At 32.5% G+C, this 21,261-nt stretch overlaps 2 protein-coding genes across 7 annotated transcripts; both read left to right on the forward strand.

Moving 5' to 3' along the window:
- Positions 1–956: 956 nt before the first annotated feature.
- Positions 957–4,790, forward strand: LOC103486720 (probable E3 ubiquitin-protein ligase BAH1-like). 4 transcript variants are annotated; one of them, XM_008444763.3, is made up of 8 exons: positions 957–1,301; positions 1,387–1,593; positions 1,691–1,935; positions 2,057–2,305; positions 2,394–2,531; positions 2,845–2,940; positions 3,399–3,457; positions 4,158–4,790. In XM_008444763.3, the coding sequence occupies exons 2-8, from the start codon at positions 1,425–1,427 to the stop codon at positions 4,261–4,263; spliced, it is 1,062 nt and encodes a 353-aa protein (XP_008442985.1). In that variant the 5' UTR covers positions 957–1,301; positions 1,387–1,424; the 3' UTR covers positions 4,264–4,790. The 4 variants fall into 4 exon arrangements, with proteins under 4 accessions (XP_008442985.1, XP_050940037.1, XP_008442983.1 ...); XM_008444761.3 differs by having other exon boundaries at positions 958–1,301; positions 1,396–1,593; XM_051084080.1 differs by lacking the exons at positions 3,399–3,457; positions 4,158–4,790 and adding an exon at positions 3,018–3,078 and having other exon boundaries at positions 1,396–1,593.
- Positions 4,791–9,923: 5,133 nt separating this feature from the next.
- Positions 9,924–20,931, forward strand: LOC103486719 (D-lactate dehydrogenase [cytochrome], mitochondrial). 3 transcript variants are annotated; one of them, XR_007820419.1, is made up of 19 exons: positions 9,924–10,394; positions 11,076–11,178; positions 11,266–11,366; positions 12,458–12,506; positions 12,668–12,760; positions 13,169–13,283; positions 14,460–14,520; positions 15,190–15,226; positions 15,319–15,380; positions 17,183–17,279; positions 17,583–17,657; positions 17,757–17,865; positions 18,036–18,145; positions 18,651–18,713; positions 19,085–19,164; positions 19,586–19,716; positions 19,823–19,894; positions 20,388–20,431; positions 20,675–20,876. XR_007820419.1 is itself a non-coding variant. In XM_008444759.3 (18 exons), exons 1-18 carry the CDS (start codon positions 10,129–10,131, stop codon positions 20,792–20,794), a joined length of 1,716 nt encoding a protein of 571 aa, XP_008442981.2. In that variant the 5' UTR covers positions 9,926–10,128; the 3' UTR covers positions 20,795–20,931. The 3 variants fall into 3 exon arrangements, 2 of the variants coding, with proteins under 2 accessions (XP_008442981.2, XP_016899704.1); XM_008444759.3 differs by lacking the exon at positions 19,823–19,894 and having other exon boundaries at positions 9,926–10,394; positions 20,675–20,931; XM_017044215.2 differs by lacking the exon at positions 19,823–19,894 and having other exon boundaries at positions 10,256–10,405; positions 20,675–20,931.
- Positions 20,932–21,261: the final 330 nt, after the last annotated feature.

Below are 21,261 nucleotides of genomic sequence, written 5' to 3' on the forward strand. Positions count from 1 at the left end.
TTAATTCATAATAGTTCATATTTAATTTAAGGATGATTTTCAAATATTTAAAATGACACGACTCTCCCAAAAAAATGAAGCTAATAAATACTATTTTATAATTTGAGAAATTTTCATAAATACAACAATATCAAAATATTAAAATGAAAAACCACTTGAATATGAACAATTTTTTATAAATATCTGAAGTTTGTCTTATTTTTTTTCAAATAAAATATCTATTTTTTTTGTTCAAACCGTACAAATCTCGAAAAAAATCGTTTAGATTTGATAATATGATAATATAAATGTACAAAGAATCTGTAAAACAATTGTTTAGATTTGTTTATGTAAATCTAAACCGTTTAATCAAATTGTCAAAAACCAAATATATTATTGATCAAATTCTATTTCTTTAGTTATGTAATTTGCCTGAAAAGAAGACGAGTCAAGTGATTTTTAGTTGATAATAAATAAGAACGAGGGGACATGGAAAGGCCACTTAATAAAGAATATCGAAATTGTTTATGTAATCTAAATATTTTGCTATATTTTTTAGAAGACACTGCAAGACTCCTAATTTTAGGTTTTTATTAAAAAAAAAAACTTACTTTTAGCTCTTAAGTCTTTGGAAAACTAAATAATAACAACAATAATAATTTTCTCTATTTACTTTACGTTTATAAAATATAACAAGCAGATTTAAATATTTAACTTAGTTAGCTAAAAATCCTCATATAGGATAATATCAAATAAATTAAAATATTACGAATTAATTATATAGAAAGTAGAAACGTAAAGTGAAGGGACAAAAGTGGTAATTTGACCCACTACATAAAAAATTCGTACTTTGACTCCACAAACAGAAAAAATAAAAAGTAAAAAATTTATTATTATCATTTTTAGGATTAAAAAAAATATTATTTAGTTATTATTTTTCTTTTGAAAAATGAAAAGGTGAATTGAATTCTCTTCGACCTCCCAACTTGATATACACCATATACAATACATGGAACCCCCCATGCAGCCAGCCGCCATTTGCAACCACGCCAACCGCTGGAGTTCCCAGAAACTCCGCAATATCGTTCTTGTTTTTCAAAACCAATTCTCGTTTTCTATGCCACAATTTCATCCTTCCTTCTTTTTTCTCTCTAAGATTTTCTTTTCCTCTTCCGATTTTCCTGGATTCCTCTTCTTAACTTTCCCATCTGCCATTTCGTTGACGAGAAAAATTCAAGAAACCGCATACTACAACGGCCGAACAGGTCCTTTTTTTCCTCCTTTCTATAGTTTGAATACGCTTCGTCTCCTTCCAGTTTGAGGTGAGTTTTATTGAATTCCGTAATGGTGGTGGTGCTTTTGCCCAATTTTTCGCATGAGTATCTGATTCTTCCCTTGGAATTTGAGGTGTTTTAGGGTTTTCTGTAAAAAGTATAAGGTTAAAGATGAAATTCGGTGAGACGTTCATGGAGTATTTACACGGTGATCGAGAATGGTTCTTGGATAAATGTTCGCATGTTGAGTATAAGCGTTTGAAGAAGGTTCTTAAGAGCTGTCGGACTTGCAGGCTTAATGATTCTTGTACTGATGAATGTGAATGGAAATCTTGCCCTTGTAAGATTGTTAATACATTGTTTTCTTTTGAGTTTTTAGCTGGTTCTCGATTCAGTCGTTGGACATTTGAATTGATTGAAAATGTTTCACTTTGTAGTGTGTGATCAGTTGTTCTTTTCGGAGTTGATGAGGGAAGCCTCGGATATTGCGGGATGTTTCAACACGAGAGTTAGACATCTTCTTCATCTTCATGTTGCTGGAGGAATTGAGAGATACATGACGCGATTGGTTCATTGCTTTAAAAGTGATCAAACAACGTTGATACAAGAAGGTCGAATGCTGATTGAATATGTTACAATGAATGCTATTGCTATCAGAAAGATTCTCAAGAAATATGATAAGGCGAGCTTCGGTCTAATTACATTTTGAAAATTTGTGTATTTGACATTGGAGTTTGTATGTTTTCTTGTTTCAATTTATGAACATAATTTTTGTTTTGTGTGTTTTAAATAATCAACTATAGGTACACAGCTCTGTAAACGGAAAGAACTTTAAGTTGAAAATGCGAGCTGAACATATGGAGCTTTTGCAATCCCCTTGGCTTATAGAATTGGGTGCTTTTTGTTTGAATTTTAAAGGATCCGAGGATGGAGATTATCCTTCGGGATTCTCCACTCACTTTTTCTTCAATGTCGATGTCGCACCGACAATGACATTGATGCTTCCAGATTCTATAAAGTTGGAATACGATCTTACTTGCCCTATATGCTTGGTAAATTTTCTGCTCTTGGCTGTAATTCAAAGGGATGAAAGTATTAGGAGTTTATTTGATAATACTTTGAATTGTGATGATGTTGCAGGAAACATTATTTGATCCATATGCTTTGGGTTGTGGACATCTCTTCTGCAAATCATGTGTTTGTTTAGCTGCTTCAGTGATGATTTGCGATGGACCGAAGACTGCCAGCAGGGAATCTAAATGCCCGGTTTGTAGAGAGGTCTGTGTTTAGTATTGAAGCAATTAGATTATTCTCCATGAGCTGTTAAGATATGAAAAGTTTGGAAAAAGGACGAATACCATAGAAAATTCAATGTCATGGACCTAATTGATGCAGTAATATTTTTGAAATACTTGACTAGTGGAAATATCTCCAATGTTCTTTTTTGTCTACATGTATCTTTTAAGCATCGAAACTATGTTCTTGATTTCTTCATGGCTTAAACTATGTTCTTGATAGTTCGCTTGCTTACTAGTCATCTTTCTGCTATTTTTTCCATTAAACTATGTTTTTTGTCTTCATATCTTTACAGAATTTGTTTGACATCTTGCTATTTTCATGGCCATTTGTCAACATCCTTCAGCTGTTTTCCCCCCAAATGAAGAAACAGTTGCATACTCTAAGGAAGGTCATGGAAACAATATTAGAACCATGAAATAACAAATTTTCTTATTGCTTTAAAATGTTGCTGTTACCTCTTAGCAGGACTGCTAGGAATTTCATCTGACGCTTCTAGTTTATCTGCTACGGACTTCTGTGTTTCTTCGGTATTTAGGAGTGTGTTTTTTGCAATGCAATGTTTCTAATGTTCAATCTTTGGAAACGTACTTTTTCTTCTTGATTTTGTGTTGATCTTTTATGGTTAAAGTCTAAGTTCCGTTTCTTTTTTTCTATCTAATACCTAGATATGATTTAAGAAAGTTCATCCCTTTTGAACATTCTATTTCCGATCACCATAACATATATGTGGTGAGATGTTCTGCTTTATGCAAAATTACAAAGTCTATCTTACAAGAATTAAGTTATAATCCTAGTATGACCAAAAGAATCACGCACTCTTTTGACTGTTATTTGTTTCTAGTGCAGGCTGGAGTATATCCTAAAGCATTGCACATGGTTGAACTGGATATGCTATTGAAAAGAAGGTTTGTAAATTTAGAGCCTCTTTCTTTCCCATTCACTTTGTCTCTAGAGCTTGAAAACTATCAATTGCATCATTATGCTTGAAATAACACTTTGGTAACCTCGAAGTGCTGACTTGAACATGCTATTAAATCAATTTGAGTTGGTTTAATCATGATGCGTAGCATTAACATTCCAATTAACATTATTGAGTTTGGGTGCGTGCTAGTTTGGAGGCTTCGGAGAGAGACACAATAGAACTTTTAGATGTTGGATTCGGTCATGTATTAGATTCGATGTTTATGGACATGTGACTAAGCTTCTTTTGTAATGATCAGTAATTATGTTCTACTTTTTAGATTGTGGAGGCCTTTTTATATGCTGCTCTCTTATTTTCATTCGTTTGTGTATTCTTTCCTTTTTTTTTCCCTTATAAGTTTTTAAAAGATATTTCATCAACAGTTTTATCATGATAGATAGATACTCCGGACTTGAACAAAAGCAAAAAAAAAAAAAAAAAAAAAAAAAAAAAAAATAAATAAATAAATAAAACTCTTGTCTTACTCAAATAATTCCGAAACACAACTTTAAATACTCAGAATTAATCTAATGTTTAATTTAAACTTTTAAATACGATTTTCATACCATCAAAGTCATTTTAAGTCTTTTATAATCAACTCCTCCCACATACATGTTTATTGATTGAACAAGTGGTGTACACAGGTGTAAAGATTACTGGAAGGAGAGGCTAGTGGAAGAACGAGCTAGAGTGCTGAAACAAACCAAAGATTTCTGGGATTCACAGACTAGATATGTGGTCGGGTACTAAAATTTACACTACAGAAAACCCATCTGATAATCACTCTTCATTTTTTAACATAACAGCTTCTACGTTTGGAGAAGTTGGTGGCAGCAATTTGGCTTTTTGGAATAACGTTTGGCTGTTGCCTTTTTTACACAAAGAAAAGGGAAAACAGGCGTGCAAATACACAGGACTTCTTGGAGTAAGAAAGTATTGACTTTGCCTTTGTTTTTTTTTTCTTTTTCTTTGTCTTTTTTTTTTTTTTCAATTTTTATTTTGTCATTCTCCTTCTCCACACACGGGTTCGGATTCGAAGAATTTCTTTGACATGATTTTCTTATTAAAAAAAAAACTTGGATTGATAGGGAAAGAAAAGTAAGGAAAAAAAGAAAAGAAAAGAAAAGAAACACCTTCTAGTCGTGCCTAAAAGTGTAATGATTTCATGTGACATTAAGTAGTGGATTGTTTGGTGGTATTTGTGTAAGGATAAAGAATCCTTGTTTTCCTATTTCCTTAGTTATATTAATTAATATTAATAAATCTTTGAATGACTAGTGGTATTGGTAGGTGGATTGGATTGATATTACTTCTCCTTTTTCATGGTTGAGTCTTTTCATTATTTTATCATTATTATTATTTTTATATAATTTAGTAGAACACAGTAGTGTGTGTGGATTTGAATTTTACCACTACTCAAGTTGGTAGGGTGAGTTGTAACTCCATTTATAATAGTATGTAACCTACAATTAATTATATTTACGGCTTTTATTCTTTTGACTCATCTTTTTTTTCACCCAACATTCTATGCATTTCAAACACATATTATTATAACTATTAAAATAGTTTCAAACACATTAGAGTTTAGATTAAAATAGTTTGCACTTTACATTGTTCCAAACTCCCTTTTGTAGAGTCTTGGTATATGTTCAAGTTAATTTTAAAATGTCTCCCCTTTCAAGTTCAGCAAGGATTTGGAAGGTATTGGTGTATTTTTTTGATAATATGTTTATGTGGATGATGATATTTTATTATAAAATGGTTTTTTTAAAATGATTTTGTTTTTAATTCTATAAAAAAAAATGTAAAATAATTTGATTTTATATTTATAAAAAAGTACATAAAACTAAAAGGTTCTAAAACTTTATTTGATTTTTTAAAAAAAGAGAAAACACAAACACTGAAAATGTTCTTATGTTCTTTTTGGAAAATAGAAAGGAAAAAACCAAAAATAAGGATCTTATTTATCAAAAATCAAATATTTACTAACGAGTTTAGGCAATCATTAAACAATAAGGTACATTTATATTTTTTTTGAAAGGTAGAGAGTATTTTCATTTTGTAACATTAATACTTGAGAAGTTGTGACCATTTTAGTTCAATTACATGCATGGAGGTTTGAATGTCGGTGTACCAAAACAATAAATTTAAAACGGCAGGAAACAAATCAAAAATGGAGTAGGTAGAAAAAATATAGGGTACTTGAGCATGTAAAAGATAAGGAAGGAAGTCGTGTACATGTATGTGACTTAGTTGTTGTTATTATTATTACTATTATTGCTTTTATTATTATTATTATTATGTTAATTATTCTATTTATTATTATTATTACTATTATTGGTTTTTTTATTATTATTATTATGTTAATTATTCTATTTATTATTATTATTATCCGTACACATAGATTTTTTATTTTCAAATTTGGTATGTTTACAGTTTTTTCTTTCAAAATTAATTATGTTTATCAAATATTATATTGGTTTCCTCTATCAAGATTTTAATATAATCCCAGTGTAACAGATGTAATAAAGATGTATATGAGATTGTTGTTCAAACATTAACCATTATGGACCTAATTAGTTAACTTCATCAATCATTCTTTTTCCCATATTTTACTTCGTCTATATTTGTTATCTATTTTTTCGTTTGTTGGTTTAAGTAATGGGCGTGTTTCTCTTGGGTTACTATGTTTTTTCTTTTGAAACTCATATTATGATTATATGATCTAATTTCTTAATAAAAAACTACCCTACTTTTTTAAAAGTTAGACATTTAACTAATTAATCAACAAGGTTTTATACATTTAAAATTGAAATTAACCAGAACTAAAAATTAATTTACAAACTTTCAATTTTCTTCATCATCCTCTACGACGTCATCATCTTGCCATAATACAAACAAAATTAATGTTATGTTATTATTAAATGTATAAAATAAAACATATTAAATCCTTACCACACGATGATAAAAAATGCCTCATGGGTGATGAAGCGTTTGGTAATCGACTTGTACAAGGAAAAAAGGTTCTTTGATATCGTCGATTGACATGTGTTGGGTGCTTCAACCTGAAAATTCTATCGCGAATTTCACATTTCGATATCTTCCTTCATGAATTCAATGCCAATCTTGATCATGCTTGCCCTTTAAATCTATTTGGTGTACCCTCGAATCTGTGAAACTAATCGCTGGTGGCATTTGCAATATATTGAAATGTCGCAGCATGCGATCTGGTTAATACTTCTCGACGACCAGATGAAAACAAATCATGGGACCCGCGTAAGTCCACACCGCTTGACCACTATGACATCGAACAGGAAGTGATGTCATCATGTCGAGCATGTACAATGACCAGTTGATTTGTCCACACCGCTTGACCACTATGATATCGAATAGGAAGTGATGCCATCATGTCGAGCATGTACAATGCCCAGTTAATTTGTTGAAAAAACAAACGTTAGTAGGTAACAAAAAAATAAAACTATAGAACATTTGTATAATGTTTTACTACCTGAGACTACATCAACTGATCAAATATTCATCGATAGGTCAGCAACATATTTGCCGATTGTTCATATGAAGGTAGAACACCGCTCCATCTAATTTGTGAAGTAAATCATTAATAAATTATAGATAATGCAAATCCTATTAAATAAAACATGTACATGAAATAGTACTTGAAACTCAAAGATCGACCATCTAAATCCTGCAGCGTTCTTTGTGCCGTTATAATAGGAAATGTGTCGTTTTCCCATACGTGTAGCAACACTAATGGTTAGCAATCTCCAGGGACCGTCATGACTCGCTCGATAGAGTTTCTTATACAACCATGCGAGGGTTGCAGCGCCCTACACATACGTACCAGCCTGGTCGAAATCGTATATGAATTGGAGAAACATACAATGGATGCCGCCAATCGACTGCAAGATACACGCATGAGGGTATCTCTGAACGTTCACAACATCAGCATCTGATGATAATTCTTGAAATTGTATTGCCAACCATGAAAGACTCAACTGACATTTCAAGTCACATAATAAAACTCCCAAGTAATCCTTGCAGACACCTTCCAATTATTATTATTATAGTAGTTGTTATTATTATTATTATCTTTATAATAGTTATTATTATTATTATTTATTATCTTTATAATAATAATAATAATTATTATTATTATTACTATTATTATTATTCTCGTATTCTAAATTTTTTATTTTTAATGATTCTCGTATTCTCATATTCTAATATGATAAATTTAATTAAATCAACCAACCTATCTACCTAAATACAATTGTTATAAACCAACCAACATAAATATTTAATTATATAAACCAATCAATCTATATTGTATTATTATATATAAATTCAAATATTATTACTATTATTTAAAATTTTTAATTAAACAAACAAACCAACTTAAATACAACATAAATCCAATTATTATATATAAATTTAAACAATATAACTAAATTTAAATATTTTTTTCAAAAAATACTAAAACTAAATAACAAATACTATTGTGACGAATGAAAAATGGAGGATAGGGGTAAACCAACTGCAACAAAAATCATAAGATATTTAATAATAATAATAATAATAACAACGTAATAAAAATTAAATACACTTAAATAAATATAGGTAAACCAACTTGGGATGGAAGAAGAATGAAGAAGATTTTTTTTTTCTTAAGAAAATGGAGTGGAAGAAGAATGAAAATGGAGAAAGATGGAGAAAATGTAGAAGAAGATTTTGTTGGGAAATATTAAAATGGAAGTAGAGAAGAGGAGATTGAAATGTAGAAGAAGATTTTTATCGGCAATAAGGGAGGAGAAGAGATATTCGAAGGTTGAAGAAAAAAATGAGGGACGCGCGAATGAGGTCGAATGAAGAAAAACTAGGATTTTTATAGAAGTTAAGGGAAGTGCATGACATACAAGTGTGCTGGTACACGACTTCGCCACTACACGTCAGATGACAGTCTATCATCTGTACCGAAGTCGTGTACTAGTACACGACTCCAGTTCGAAAACATAGACGCGGTCCACAATTTATTGAAGTCATGTACTTGATTCACGACTTCGCTACTCTATTTATGACATTTCTTTTGAAACTATCATATTTTTTACAATATTTTTAGAAATTACATTATTTTAAAAAAAATCCAAGAAATAAAGATCGAAATAGAAATTACTCTAAAATTCATATACCATTCACAAGATTCAGACTTTGATGGCAAAAAGTTAAGATGTCATTCTTATGAATATGGAAAGTAATTTAAACTTCAAGAATACAATAGTAATATAGTGAAATTTATGAGCTAAACTAAAACTAAATTCAAAATCTAAGAATTGATGTAAGATTTTGAGGCAAGAAAATTTTGACAAATAATCTTTTTAAAGACAATAGCGATCCATGAGAAAGATGAGGGTGGGAGAAAGAAGAAGAAGAAAGTTTATTATTTATACTTTTTTGGTCCTAACAAAAGAAAACACAAACACCAAAAATAACAAGTAATTTATGGATAGTAATTTAAACTCTTGATTGATAATTTCATTGATTTAAATCTCAAACTCTCGTAAATGTGTATATTAATTTACACATTTTATTACGCTTTATTTAGATAAATCTCGTGAGAATATTATAATTATACAAATCAAATTCTTGGACTTTGATAAATAAATAGGTTTAATACTTGTAGATAAAATTTATGATGCAAATATTCTAACAAATTGAAATTAAAAACTCTCTTAAGATGAGACCCCTAATTTTCAATCACTAAAATCTTTAACTCAACTTTATTTCAACCTTAACGATTGAGTTAGACACGAATTGCCTTAAATCAAGTTTCTCGAGCAAATAACAATTTTCCAAGTTCAAGATTAGAACACTCCCCTGATATAAGATGGCGAATTCTACTTTAATGTTTTTGGCATACAGCATAACACATTCCCAAAGTTCAAGGGGTTTCAAGAGGTCAAATTTGGACACACTTTAACCTAAACACAAGACTTTAAACATCTCATCCCAATGAAAACTTTATCAAAATCCAGTATTTACTCCAACTTAAATGTCATAAAAGAAAATAAAATTTTAAATTAAAATTTCATCAAGACTATTAAATAAAATATAACTAATAATTTAATGCTTGGAACGTTAATATCAATGTTTAGAAATCACCCATTTTTTCACTTAAATCATTAATTTTGTAAAAATCAATATTTAAAAATTCTACACGTTTAAAAAAGAAAGATAATAACAAGAACGAAGAGTCTAAATTAATTGATATTAATAATCAAATGAAATAAAGAGTGTTTATTTTAAAATTGATAAAATCCAAAAAGTTCAAAGTACAAATTATTCCAAAATTATTACGATTAAGATATTGATGAACATGAAAAGAAAAAGGTACGTCAGATTTTAAAAGTAAAAATACTAATTCACTCAAACTTCCATTTTTGGTAAGGTTATCTCTTCGAGACCAATCCGACGAGCTTCAATTCGAAGCTCAGCCCGTGGCTCTTCAATGGCGGATCGAGTTCCACAGATTTCATAAAAGCATTCATTCATTCATTCACGTTGATTTTTGAGATTGCTTAAGAGTCTCTGAAGCTCGAAACAATGGCGTTTTCTTCTTGGTTTTCTCGCTTCCGTTCCTCCTCCAACTCCTTATACCACTCGTTTTTCCGTGGCGCTTCGTTTCAGAATCTTGGTGCTCAAACATCTGTCATTTCCAGAACTTCTTCCTCTCAGAACGGTGGCCGCCGATTCTTGTTGTGGTCCACCTCCGTGGTTCCTTTCGCTCTTGCTGGTTCGCTTGCGTTTCAGTTTCAGTTTCAGCTCCAGTCCAATCCGTCGTTCTGTGACGATTCTGATATTCACCATCGGTGCGTACTGTGTAAGCTTTTTGTTACTCTATTTAGTTTTGTTTTTGTATCGGTCTTGCACTTAGTTGAATACATGTGCGGTGGAGCTCAACTGCATTAGAATGCGAATTTCTAGTCCTATTTACGAAATATTATGAACTTCCTACAGTATAGCTTGAGCTGCTTTTGTGTTCTATAATTTTCTCTGAAAGCTTATGCATGCGTCATTCGAATACTCTTTACTCGTAATGTTTTATATTTATGGTATTTTCTTAATGTTGGTTTGACGACTTGGTCGTCTGTGTCTGTGCTGTTCACTGGATACGAACTTCCTCTAGTTCCTGATGAAATGATTGAAAAGCTGATAGTAATAGTTATTACTCTCGATGAAGGTGGCTACCTATCTAGGATTTAATATCCTATGAGTTTTCTTAACACTGGTTTAGACGACTTGTCCTTGAGATTAGTCGAGGTGTATGCAGGTTGCCTCAAACATTCATGGATATAAAAAAATTGTTTTATTACTCTTGATTTTTAAAACATTGAAACTTATGGTCTAGGCTCCCCCACGTTCTTCAGGGGTCACGCTAAATTGACAATTGTAAGGCGAATTTGTAATTGTTATTGCTTTTGAAAGCTTTTACACTGTTTGGATTCTATAAAGATTCACATGGATATTGATACCTGCAATTCTGGATTCAGAAATATCAGCTTCGGGGGCAAAGATAGTACCGAGTATGTTGTCAAAGGCTCACACAATGACATTTCGCAAGTGTTTATTGATGAATTGGGAAGAATATGTAAAGTATGTTTTAATGTTTCTGATTTATTTAGACAAGTTGAGAGTTTCTCTCCATCTGCTTAACATGATTCACGGTGATTGGTTTCTTAGGATAACATGACGTTAGATTATGATGAGAGGTACTTTCATGGGAAACCACAAAATAGCTTTCACGCAGCAGTTAATATCCCTGATGTGGTTGTCTTTCCCAGGTTAGATGGAATATCGTATTTTCCTCCGTTTCTTGTTATTATTTCACTTATTTATATGTCAAGTCTTGCTCTACAAGCCATTTGGTCTTTCGTTTTCTTTTTAATATTGTGCTATCCTTTCTGCTTCCATGATCAATTCTAATGCTTTTGTAATTCATGAAGTTAACTATTGAATACATGCCCACCGCAACAAGAAAAGAAAACCTAAGATATCCATTGCTAGGTTCTTTAACTTTAAAAGCCTTATATGCAACTCAACATGCGAGTGTTAGCAATCAACAAAGAGGAAATATGTAATACTACTGTATTGGCCTTTTTACGTTTTTACTAAATTACCATATGGTTTTAACTCTTAAGGTGGTAATTGGAACTGGAAGTACATGATAACTGTGGTCAAGGTGACCCTGCTGAGCTAGAGGCAAGCATTGTGCCTCGGTTAGATGACCATGTTGACAATTGTTTAACCTAAGTGAGTCTAGACCATCTTAGGCCACTCATTTTGAAGTAATTATAGTGTCTGGTAACTGAAGATATATAAAAAAAGTAAGAATATGGATGTTTGGGTATTTGGATCTCTGCAAACAAGGAGAGTGATAGCAACATGATTACAAATCACACTAGACTTACCTCACTTTGATTGCTAATTGTGGAAGATTGAATAGGCAGAGGTATCTGTAGGAAAATATATGGAGTTTCTTTGGCTATCAAATGTGGTAGAGGGTAGACGGTTGTCTCATGTGATTAGTTTAGATGCATGCAAGTTAGCCTAAACTCTTGCATATCATTGTACCATAAATGAAAAATATTATTAATGAATAAATTAAGTATTTTATTTAAATTTGGACGGTTATTTTATAACATTATTAGAAAAGTTAAATTTTCTGTTTTATGTGCTTGTTGGGTCCTGTTCTATGTCGTGACCTTAATTCTTGGCGATGCACATTTCACTTCAGGTTATTTGATTTTAATCAAATTTTGTTTTATAGCTCTCAACTCTGATATGGGATTTTCTATGTTATAGGCTAACACTGTTTTCATGATCAATATTTGTGTAAGTAGTAAGTTAATGCGTCCCGGTTTGTAAATTTCAGGTCTGAAGAGGAAGTTTCTGAAATAGTAAAATTATGTGACCAATATAAGGTTCGTGGTTCTCTTGTACTATCACAGTTCCTGTCCTATATATTTTCTTTCCAGACAGTTTTCTACTTACAAAACTTTGGCTTATGGTAGTTGGATGTTTGGCATAATTCTTGTTCCATATGGCTTAAATTTGTCAAACTAGTTACTTTTATCTTCTACAGGTACCTATTGTGCCTTATGGGGGAGCTACATCTATCGAAGGTCACACATTAGCACCTAATGGAGGGCTTTGCATAGATATGTCTTTGATGAATGTATGTTTATGCATTTTATCACTAGTGTGCTTCATTTCATTATATCTAATAGATGGATGAACTGAGATGATATATACATGTTATGAAACTCATCTGGACTTTTTGATTTGTTTTTATTTATTAGTGATATATAATTAAATTTGTCTTCAACCACCAGCTTTTAAGCTTTTGTTTGAATTGGTAATTTAAGATGGTGTCAAAGCAGATGGTCCAGGAAAGTCCTGTGTTCAAGCTTTTGGTTGAATTGATGGTTTAAGACCATTTAATGGAAAAACGTCCTTATAATTATTTATTCTTTGGGTTGTTTACAGTAAATGAAACATTCAAGTTAACTAATGCATTTATGTCGTTCATATATTCTTTCAATGGTTACTGCCTATAACAGTAGAATCCATCTTAAATTTGCAGAAAGTTAAAGCACTACACGTTGAAGATATGGATGTAACTGTTGAGCCTGGAATTGGATGGATGGAGCTTAATGAATACCTAGAGCCTTATGGACTATTTTTTCCTCTTGACCCAGGTTACTAGTATGCCTAATAATATTTATCATATCAACACACAATTTTGTTTTTTTAATCAACTTTTTACATTAATAGGGAAGGCAGGGGTTTCTTCTTCTCTACTGCTTTCTAATAATTGCTTAGTTGTTTCTGTTCTTCTGATCATCTTTGAACTCAGACAAAGCAAGCATGTTAAGAGAGTGTGAGACAGATGGAAAACACTAATCTGTCAATTGGTGCAACTTTAAGAGATTCAAAGAAGGATTAAAGAGAAAAACAACGCAGTTCCTATCACCTTTTTCTAGACTTCAATTCAGTGGATTATCGATATATTTCAAAGAAATTAGAGTTTCTTCAGGATACTCTGAAATGTGGTTTTACATAAGTACAAAATTTTCCAAATAAGAGAGGTTCGCTTGCAGACATCACCATGCTTGGAAATATGTTCTGTTTTCTTAATTTTTGAAAGAGTTCAACAAGAAAGGGAAATGGCTGACAATTAAATTATGTAAAGGATTTAAGGATCTTTTGCAGGAAAAGGTATCCAGAAGGGAGGTTACTTCCAAAAGGAAAGAGAAAAGGAGTTATGAGGAGCCTTACTTGCCGGTAGCCCAAAATAGTCTAGAGAAGAAGTGTTATAAGGAGGTGTGCATCATGCATGTAGACTGGGAAAGAGCTTTTGTGGAAATTAGAAGATCCTTCCTCGATGATTGGAATAAAATTTTGAAGACAACTCTTCTATTTTTTAAAAAAATTAATTAATCTATTTATTTATTTTTAAAGGGGCATTTTCATATATACCTGGAAAATGATGTGTGTTGAACTCCTTCCACTGGATAAAGCTTTGTTTGAGCATAGTAAAATTTGCTAGTGTAAACAGAGGGTGGAGTTCTCTCAGTTTAAAACTTAATAAGAGAGGTTTTCAGGATTGGAATTACATATGACGGCTTTATTGAATGTTCCAAAGACGTAGGTGGGACAGGAATGTTCTCCATGTTTACAGACTTGTATCCCAAATCACGTAGCAAAATCTTCTGAAATCAGTGTTTCTTTTTTACTCATTGTTTATCCCTACCTGCTTTGGGTCCCAGATGTTTAATAATCTCTGGTAGTGGTTGACAATATTAACGGTATTTTTCTATTTTGGCCGTCTTCTATAACCATGCTCATGTTATTTGAACCTGTTGATAAATCAGGCCCTGGTGCAACAATTGGGGGTATGTGTGCCACACGATGCTCTGGTTCACTAGCTGTGAGGTATTGCTCTTTCTTCTGTTTCTCAAGGTCTTATTGCACATCCTCTGTTAATAGGTGGAGAGTTGAATGATAATTTTTTTCCATTTATATCAAGGCATTTGCATATCAATTTTTCTTTCTTTGTTTCAGGTACTGAGCCGAATATCAGTTTGAACTTTATTAAACCATTTGAATATTTTGTGGGTTTAATTATTTAATTCATGATTTGAAAATGAGCATTTGAGAGACAAATATATATATATATATATATATATATTTTTAGGCTAAATTACAAAAAAGACTTATGGATTTTCCCATTTGTTTAAAGAATACCCGTATTTTTTGAAAGTTGAAATAGTACTGGCCTTAAACTTTCCTTTCAAAACCACCTCTGGAGTAGTAATCCATCGGAATGTTGTACAAAAATTGAGTCATGGAATGTTGTGACAGTGACTTGGAACAAATTGTAAAAAATTTCAGTTATTCAAAATCATATTTTAAAAAGTTTTTTCATAATTTTCAACTTTTCTTCCTGAATGGGCATTCTTTGCGTTCATTATCTTTAGTAGTAAATAAATATTTATGTTTCATGAGTCCATGACACTTTAAGTACCTTCATTTTATTTAGTCAAAGATTCAACCATAAGTTTTAGTTTCTATGCTGAAATTAATGATTTTAATATTAGGTAGGTACGGTACCATGCGCGATAATGTCATCAATCTAAAGGTTTGATTATTTCTTGATTAGAGGCTGGCTTTGATTAGGAAAAGAAGAAAAGAAAAATAAAGACCACGTTGCTTATGTTGGATATATTGCAGGCAGTCCTTGCCAATGGTGATGTTGTCAAGACCGCATCTCGTGCTCGAAAGAGTGCTGCAGGGTTTGTTTTTCTTTCATTTCTGTTTGTTCAGATTTATTCTCTTTAAGTTTTATTAAACTGCCAATTCACCCAAAAGCTTAAACTCATGGTTTAAGGCAAATTTCAATTATATATCACCAACAAGTTTAAACTATTGTTATTTACCCAGTCACTTATTTCTGATATATAGGATGGTTGTGCCTATCGTTGCATTTATTTTATTCTACTTTTGCTGTGAATTTCTCTCTGTCTAGTGAAGAAGTGACAGACCACAAGGAGTAGAGAGGAAAATTTAAAAATGTCGTGAGAATTCAAAAAGTTTCTCTGAACAGCCACCTTGAAATTAGAAATACTTAACATAGTCCGATTGTACTTGGGAGAAAAACCGAGTCTCCCTCTTTTTGATCACAATCACTGAAAAGGTTAAGCAGAGTATCAAGGGAAGCTTTTCAACCCCTTGTTTTGGCACCAGAATGACTGGTTTCACGCCTTGATCCTTGCCTTTGTGATGTGCTTTGCATTGAGTTTCTCTTTTTCTTTTCGTAAAAACATTTTGGTTGGTAGTTGCCCAAGGCTGAGAAAGGATTGTTGGGACAGTAACTTTGAAGGGACCTTCAAGATAGAGAACTTTCTGGCTGGTTTCAGTTTTTGGATCTTATTGAAGGGGATCCTTCTTTTTACGGGGAAGATGGTAGAATTTGGCTTCTAAATACGTTCAATTGTTTCTCAGTGAATTCCCTCCTGCCTTACCTAAATAAATCTGCCACTTCCTTCTACCTTCTATTAAAAATTGTGGACATCTCCCATCCCTATGAGGTGTGAATTATTTTTATGAAAAAAAATTGGTGGACTCGTCTTGAAGACTTAACCCGTGTGTCATAATCCAGAAAATGAATCCCAACTTCTATCTCTATCTAAATTGGTATTCCTCTGCAAAAACAATGAGATAATCAATCATCTCTCCGTGTCCAGCCCCTTCTCTCCTAGTTCTGATAGAATTTTCTTTTTCTGTTTGATCTCAACATTCTCCCACTCAACACCAGTTATCCAGCTCATGGACTAGATAATCACAATTTTGTTACTAGTAGCCCAGATGTTTTTGTCTAAAGCTGCACTATGGATAGATTATCTCCTCATCCCCAGAAAGAATCTCATATTTTGTTTGTTCTTGATAATCAAATTTCCTCATTAAAGAGGAAAAGGTTTGACTGAGCTGTAAGGATCCTAACCTTATCCAAAATAAGACTAGGGACCAATTGAAACCAAAAAATCTTCTAGACATTTAAGAACCACTCACCAAAGGTCAGCCTTCTTCCAAAAGTTTATGGTTGCGTACTGGAAAAAAGGTTTTCGAGTCTTCATTGTTTACGTCACACAAAATGCCTGCATGAGGCTTCAGAATTTTTGAAAATGACGTACAGTGTGATCACTGGTGTGATATACATGTATTTATCGATGAAAATATTTTTTTTTTTGTGATGGAAGAATACTAAAAATTGAGTGAATGGATTAATGGCAGATTCCTCCAACCATCATTTTCAAGAGGATATTGCCCTGAACTTGCAATATTTAGTACTCCAACAACAGTATGGAACAATCAGGATTCATTCGATAACGTTCCCATTTTCCGTTTCTTGTTTCTCGTTTTCCATTTCTTGATTCAATATCTCAAGTTAGTAAATCCTTGGGATTTTGATTCCACATTACTATCTCCGGGTGTAAACTGAGTTTTCACCATCGTTTGTTTGAGTGGTGCTCAATTCTCATAACTAATATTTTGTTTATAATTCCAAAATGTCAGCCTTATGTAGTTTGTATCATAGGTATGATTTAACCCGTCTGATGATTGGAAGCGAAGGAACTCTTGGTGTAATAACTGAGATCACTCTGAGACTTCAGAAACTTCCAGAGTATTCTGTGGTACCACTTCTCTCTGACTTGTGTGCAAACACACATACACCTTTGTACTCACTCTATCTCTCTAACACTGCACACACACAGTTGTGGTTTTTTTCCCAGTTTTAAACTTCTGATTTGTTTTGTTTATTTCATTCTATCTTTCAGTCAGATTCATGTATGGTTTCTGTATGGCATGTATCTAGACTTTTAGTCACCATTCTAAAGATATTCCTAATAAAAGTTTGGTTATTCATCAAAAAGAAGAAAGGTTTTATATAATTACTAACTGGGGATGAAAATTGATGATTAAGTTTACTTGTCCAGGTTGCAATGTGTAATTTCCCTTCTATTAAAGATGCTGCAGATGTTGCTATTGCAACTATGTTGTCTGGTATACAGGTAGAGCTTTAGTATTACTTGTGTTTGTTTTCCTTCTTTCTCCTTTATTTACCGCACTCTTATTGAATTTTGATTCTGAGTATCCTCCACGCCTTTTAGGTGTCAAGAATGGAGTTGTTGGACGAGGTTCAACTGAGGGCTATCAATAATGCTAATGGAAAGAATTTACCTGAAACTCCGACACTAATGTTTGAATTCATAGGCACAGGTGAACATGACATTTTCTTTGAGTTCACATGCTGCTTTAATTTGTTTCTCCTGTATTAATTATAGACAATAAGGCACTTGATTGCTGTTCATATCAGATTCCGTGCTCTGCCATATTCCTGCAGATTCGTGAGTATTTGTATTTATTATTCTTTTTTTCTCGATATCCAGAGGCATATTCACGTGAGCAAACAAAAATTGTTCAGCAGATAGTTTCTGAACACAATGGCTCAGATTTTGTCTTTGCTGAAGATCCAGAAGCCAAAAAAGAACTGTGGAAGGTACAAATTACAGTGTATATTGATCTCCCTATTTTTTTTTTTATTTTGCATGTTTTTTTTTTCCTGAAAACCACTCTAATCTTTTAGTCATCCGTTTTTTGAATCCCCAAAGTGGCTTCTCAAACTCTTCATTTCTGACCCTTGAAATGTTGGGGTCAAAATTAGCTAGAAGATCTGATTGAATAATGACTAGGGGGTTTTTCGTTCCATTAACATATGCTTTATATGTTTAGTTGAGGAGTTATTGTTACTCTTCTTCAAAACTCAAACTACCCACCATCGAATAAAATTTCAATATTTTCCCCTCCTGCACCCTTCACCATTCTTCTGCAGGGAAGGAAGAGGAACGAGTCATCTGCAAGAGATTGAGTATGTAATAGAAGTTTTTTGAACACTTGTTTGATCCACCCCATGGTATTTTGAATGGGACTACGTTAAGAAATTTTATCCAATTATGTTTGCTACCGACCACAATTTGGCTCTTATTATGGTCATTTACATGCAGATAAGGAAGGAAGCGCTATGGGCATGCTTTGCATTAGTACCCCATTTTGAGGCAATGATCACGGTTTGTAAATATCACTGTATTTACACAAGTTTCGAAACTCTTAGCTCCTTAAATTGAACTTTTTGCTCTAGAAACCCTACTAGAATCTACTATAATTATATACTGGTGTTTATCCCAAACTCCCTTATTTCACTTAAAAATAGTTAATTGAAGTTATTATACTTCCACTTGTCTCAGATCTGAAGGATATGGAATTAAATGGATAAATTAGTATGCAATGAAATTCCGTAGATTAGTAGGGAACTATACCTCAATCATGGTGTTTAGTTGCTTCCTTATTACTGAGATATCATTATGCACTTTGTGATGACTTCTATTATTTTTTTTTTCATTCTAATGTAACTGTTTTACCATTTATTCATCTATCGCAGGATGTATGTGTTCCTCTATCTCACCTTGCGGAATTGATATCAAGTTCTAAACGAGAGCTAGATGCATCCTCACTCGTTTGGTGTGTCTTCTCTTGGTTGCATCAATTTGCTTTTCCCTCCTTTCTTGGGGACAACTAACTAGTTTCTTACTGTAATGTGTGCAAGTACGAGCATCGGTTTCGTAAAAGTTGGAACAACTAAGATGATCTAAACAAAATTCGGTCAAGCTTTAACATTGTTTAAGTGTTGACAGAAGTTAAATTTGAGTTATTGTTAAACAAAAATATCTCGAAGTACTTAGAAATTAGAAAAATTGGAACATAGTGTTGAATCAAATAATTAATAATGATTGATTTAAAAGCAGTTTAAAGTTCAATGAACCGTAGGCAAACAATGGATGAGATGGACTATATTTGAAAGTTTTTCCACGTGGTGCAAAAAATGACTGAAAATAAGATTTCTACTAATTTATATGGCTGAAAATATATTTCCCACAAACAGCACGGTCATTGCCCATGCTGGTGATGGAAACTTTCACACGGTGATCCTGTTTGATCCAAAGGAAGAAGAACAGCGGAAAGAAGCTGAGAAACTCAACCATATGATGGTCTATAAAGCATTGTCAATGGAAGGTACTGTCTTCTTTCTTTTTTTCCCATCCTAATTGGATGAACAAAATCTCCAATACTTGTAGTTTACTTGCTTCTGTAACTAGGTGGTTTCGTTTTTGTTTTTAAGTTCCCAGTTAAAACATCTGAAGGCGTCAACATTAGGTCCAAACCTCCCCTAAAACCTTCAAATTCTGGAAAGGTGCATTGTATAATTTTTCTTGCAATATATCACGAGACACTTTTATTGTTGATGCTAATTTGAAAATATATTCCCCATAACAGTAGTTACGTTTATTTATCTAGTTTTGAGTGGTGGTAATCTAGGGATGGAAGCAGAAACCTCAAAACACCAGCCAAACTTAGCTGGTTCGAATATTTTGGTCAATTCAGTTGATTGGTTTGGTTTTTGTTGACATTCTGGTTGGTTTTCTAGAAAGTTGGTAGTGTAATCATGTTCATGCTCTCTTGTGATTTTCTATCTTCCTTGAATTTCGTTTTCCGTTATTTTCTAGCAGTGAAGAGAACGCCTTGCACCGTTGTGTACTATATATATATACACATATATATCAGAATATATATCAGAATTCCCCTTCTGGTCATCTCAATAGCTTGCTGAATGTTCCTTTGTTTCAAAATTTAAAACAAATTTCAGACCGTGTCTAAACAAGTTTTCTTTATCCATTAATGGTCAGGAACATGCACCGGCGAGCATGGGGTTGGTACAGGAAAAATGAAGGTATTTCTTTTATCTCGTAAGCCTTGTTTACCTTAAACATGTATGAGTAGGGATCCAAACCTTAGACCTCATATGCTAAACCAATAGAGCTATACATCGACGAGAACTCCTATGTCTCTAGTTGCAAACTGTTTCCATGTAACTTAGAATGGAAGCATCAAACATAGGTGAGAGCTCAAAACAGCAATGTCTATGAATGTAGAATTTTAAAAAGAGGTTTTTCGGTTTTTTGTGAATCTACAGTACCTGGAAAAGGAACTGGGCTTGGAGGCATTGAGGACAATGAAACGAATAAAGACGGCGTTGGATCCAAACAATATTATGAATCCAGGAAAGCTCATACCTCCCCATATTTGTTTCTGAACAAATCCATTTTATGTATTTATATGTCAACGAACTTCTCTTAAATAAGCATGTTACTTTATAAATGATGTTTTGAATTTTACATCCTGCAAGTGCAACTCTTTAAATATATCTATAAATGAGTCGATCTTTGGTTATTTTTCTTTGTGTATGATTTTTCTGTACTTTAACATCAAATAATTTGGTGTATTCTGCATTCATATTCATTTCTATTTCTATGTAGTTCACTCAAGTGTTACCCTTTTAACATCATAGACGCTTGTGGGAATTTGTTTCCCTCCGACTTAAAATATTGAATCATATGAGATTAAAAAATTAGGTTGTAATTTGAATGATTATTTTAAATATGTTTAATACTTTACTAATTTAGTTGTGGACTTTGTAGTTTTCTATGTTGTATATATATTAGTTAATCTATGAACACGTTACATATTAATTTCCTTTTTACATAATTATTATTTTCTAAT

Source organism: Cucumis melo, chromosome 4, assembly GCF_025177605.1.
Source record: "Cucumis melo cultivar AY chromosome 4, USDA_Cmelo_AY_1.0, whole genome shotgun sequence".
NCBI lineage: Eukaryota > Viridiplantae > Streptophyta > Magnoliopsida > Cucurbitales > Cucurbitaceae > Cucumis > Cucumis melo.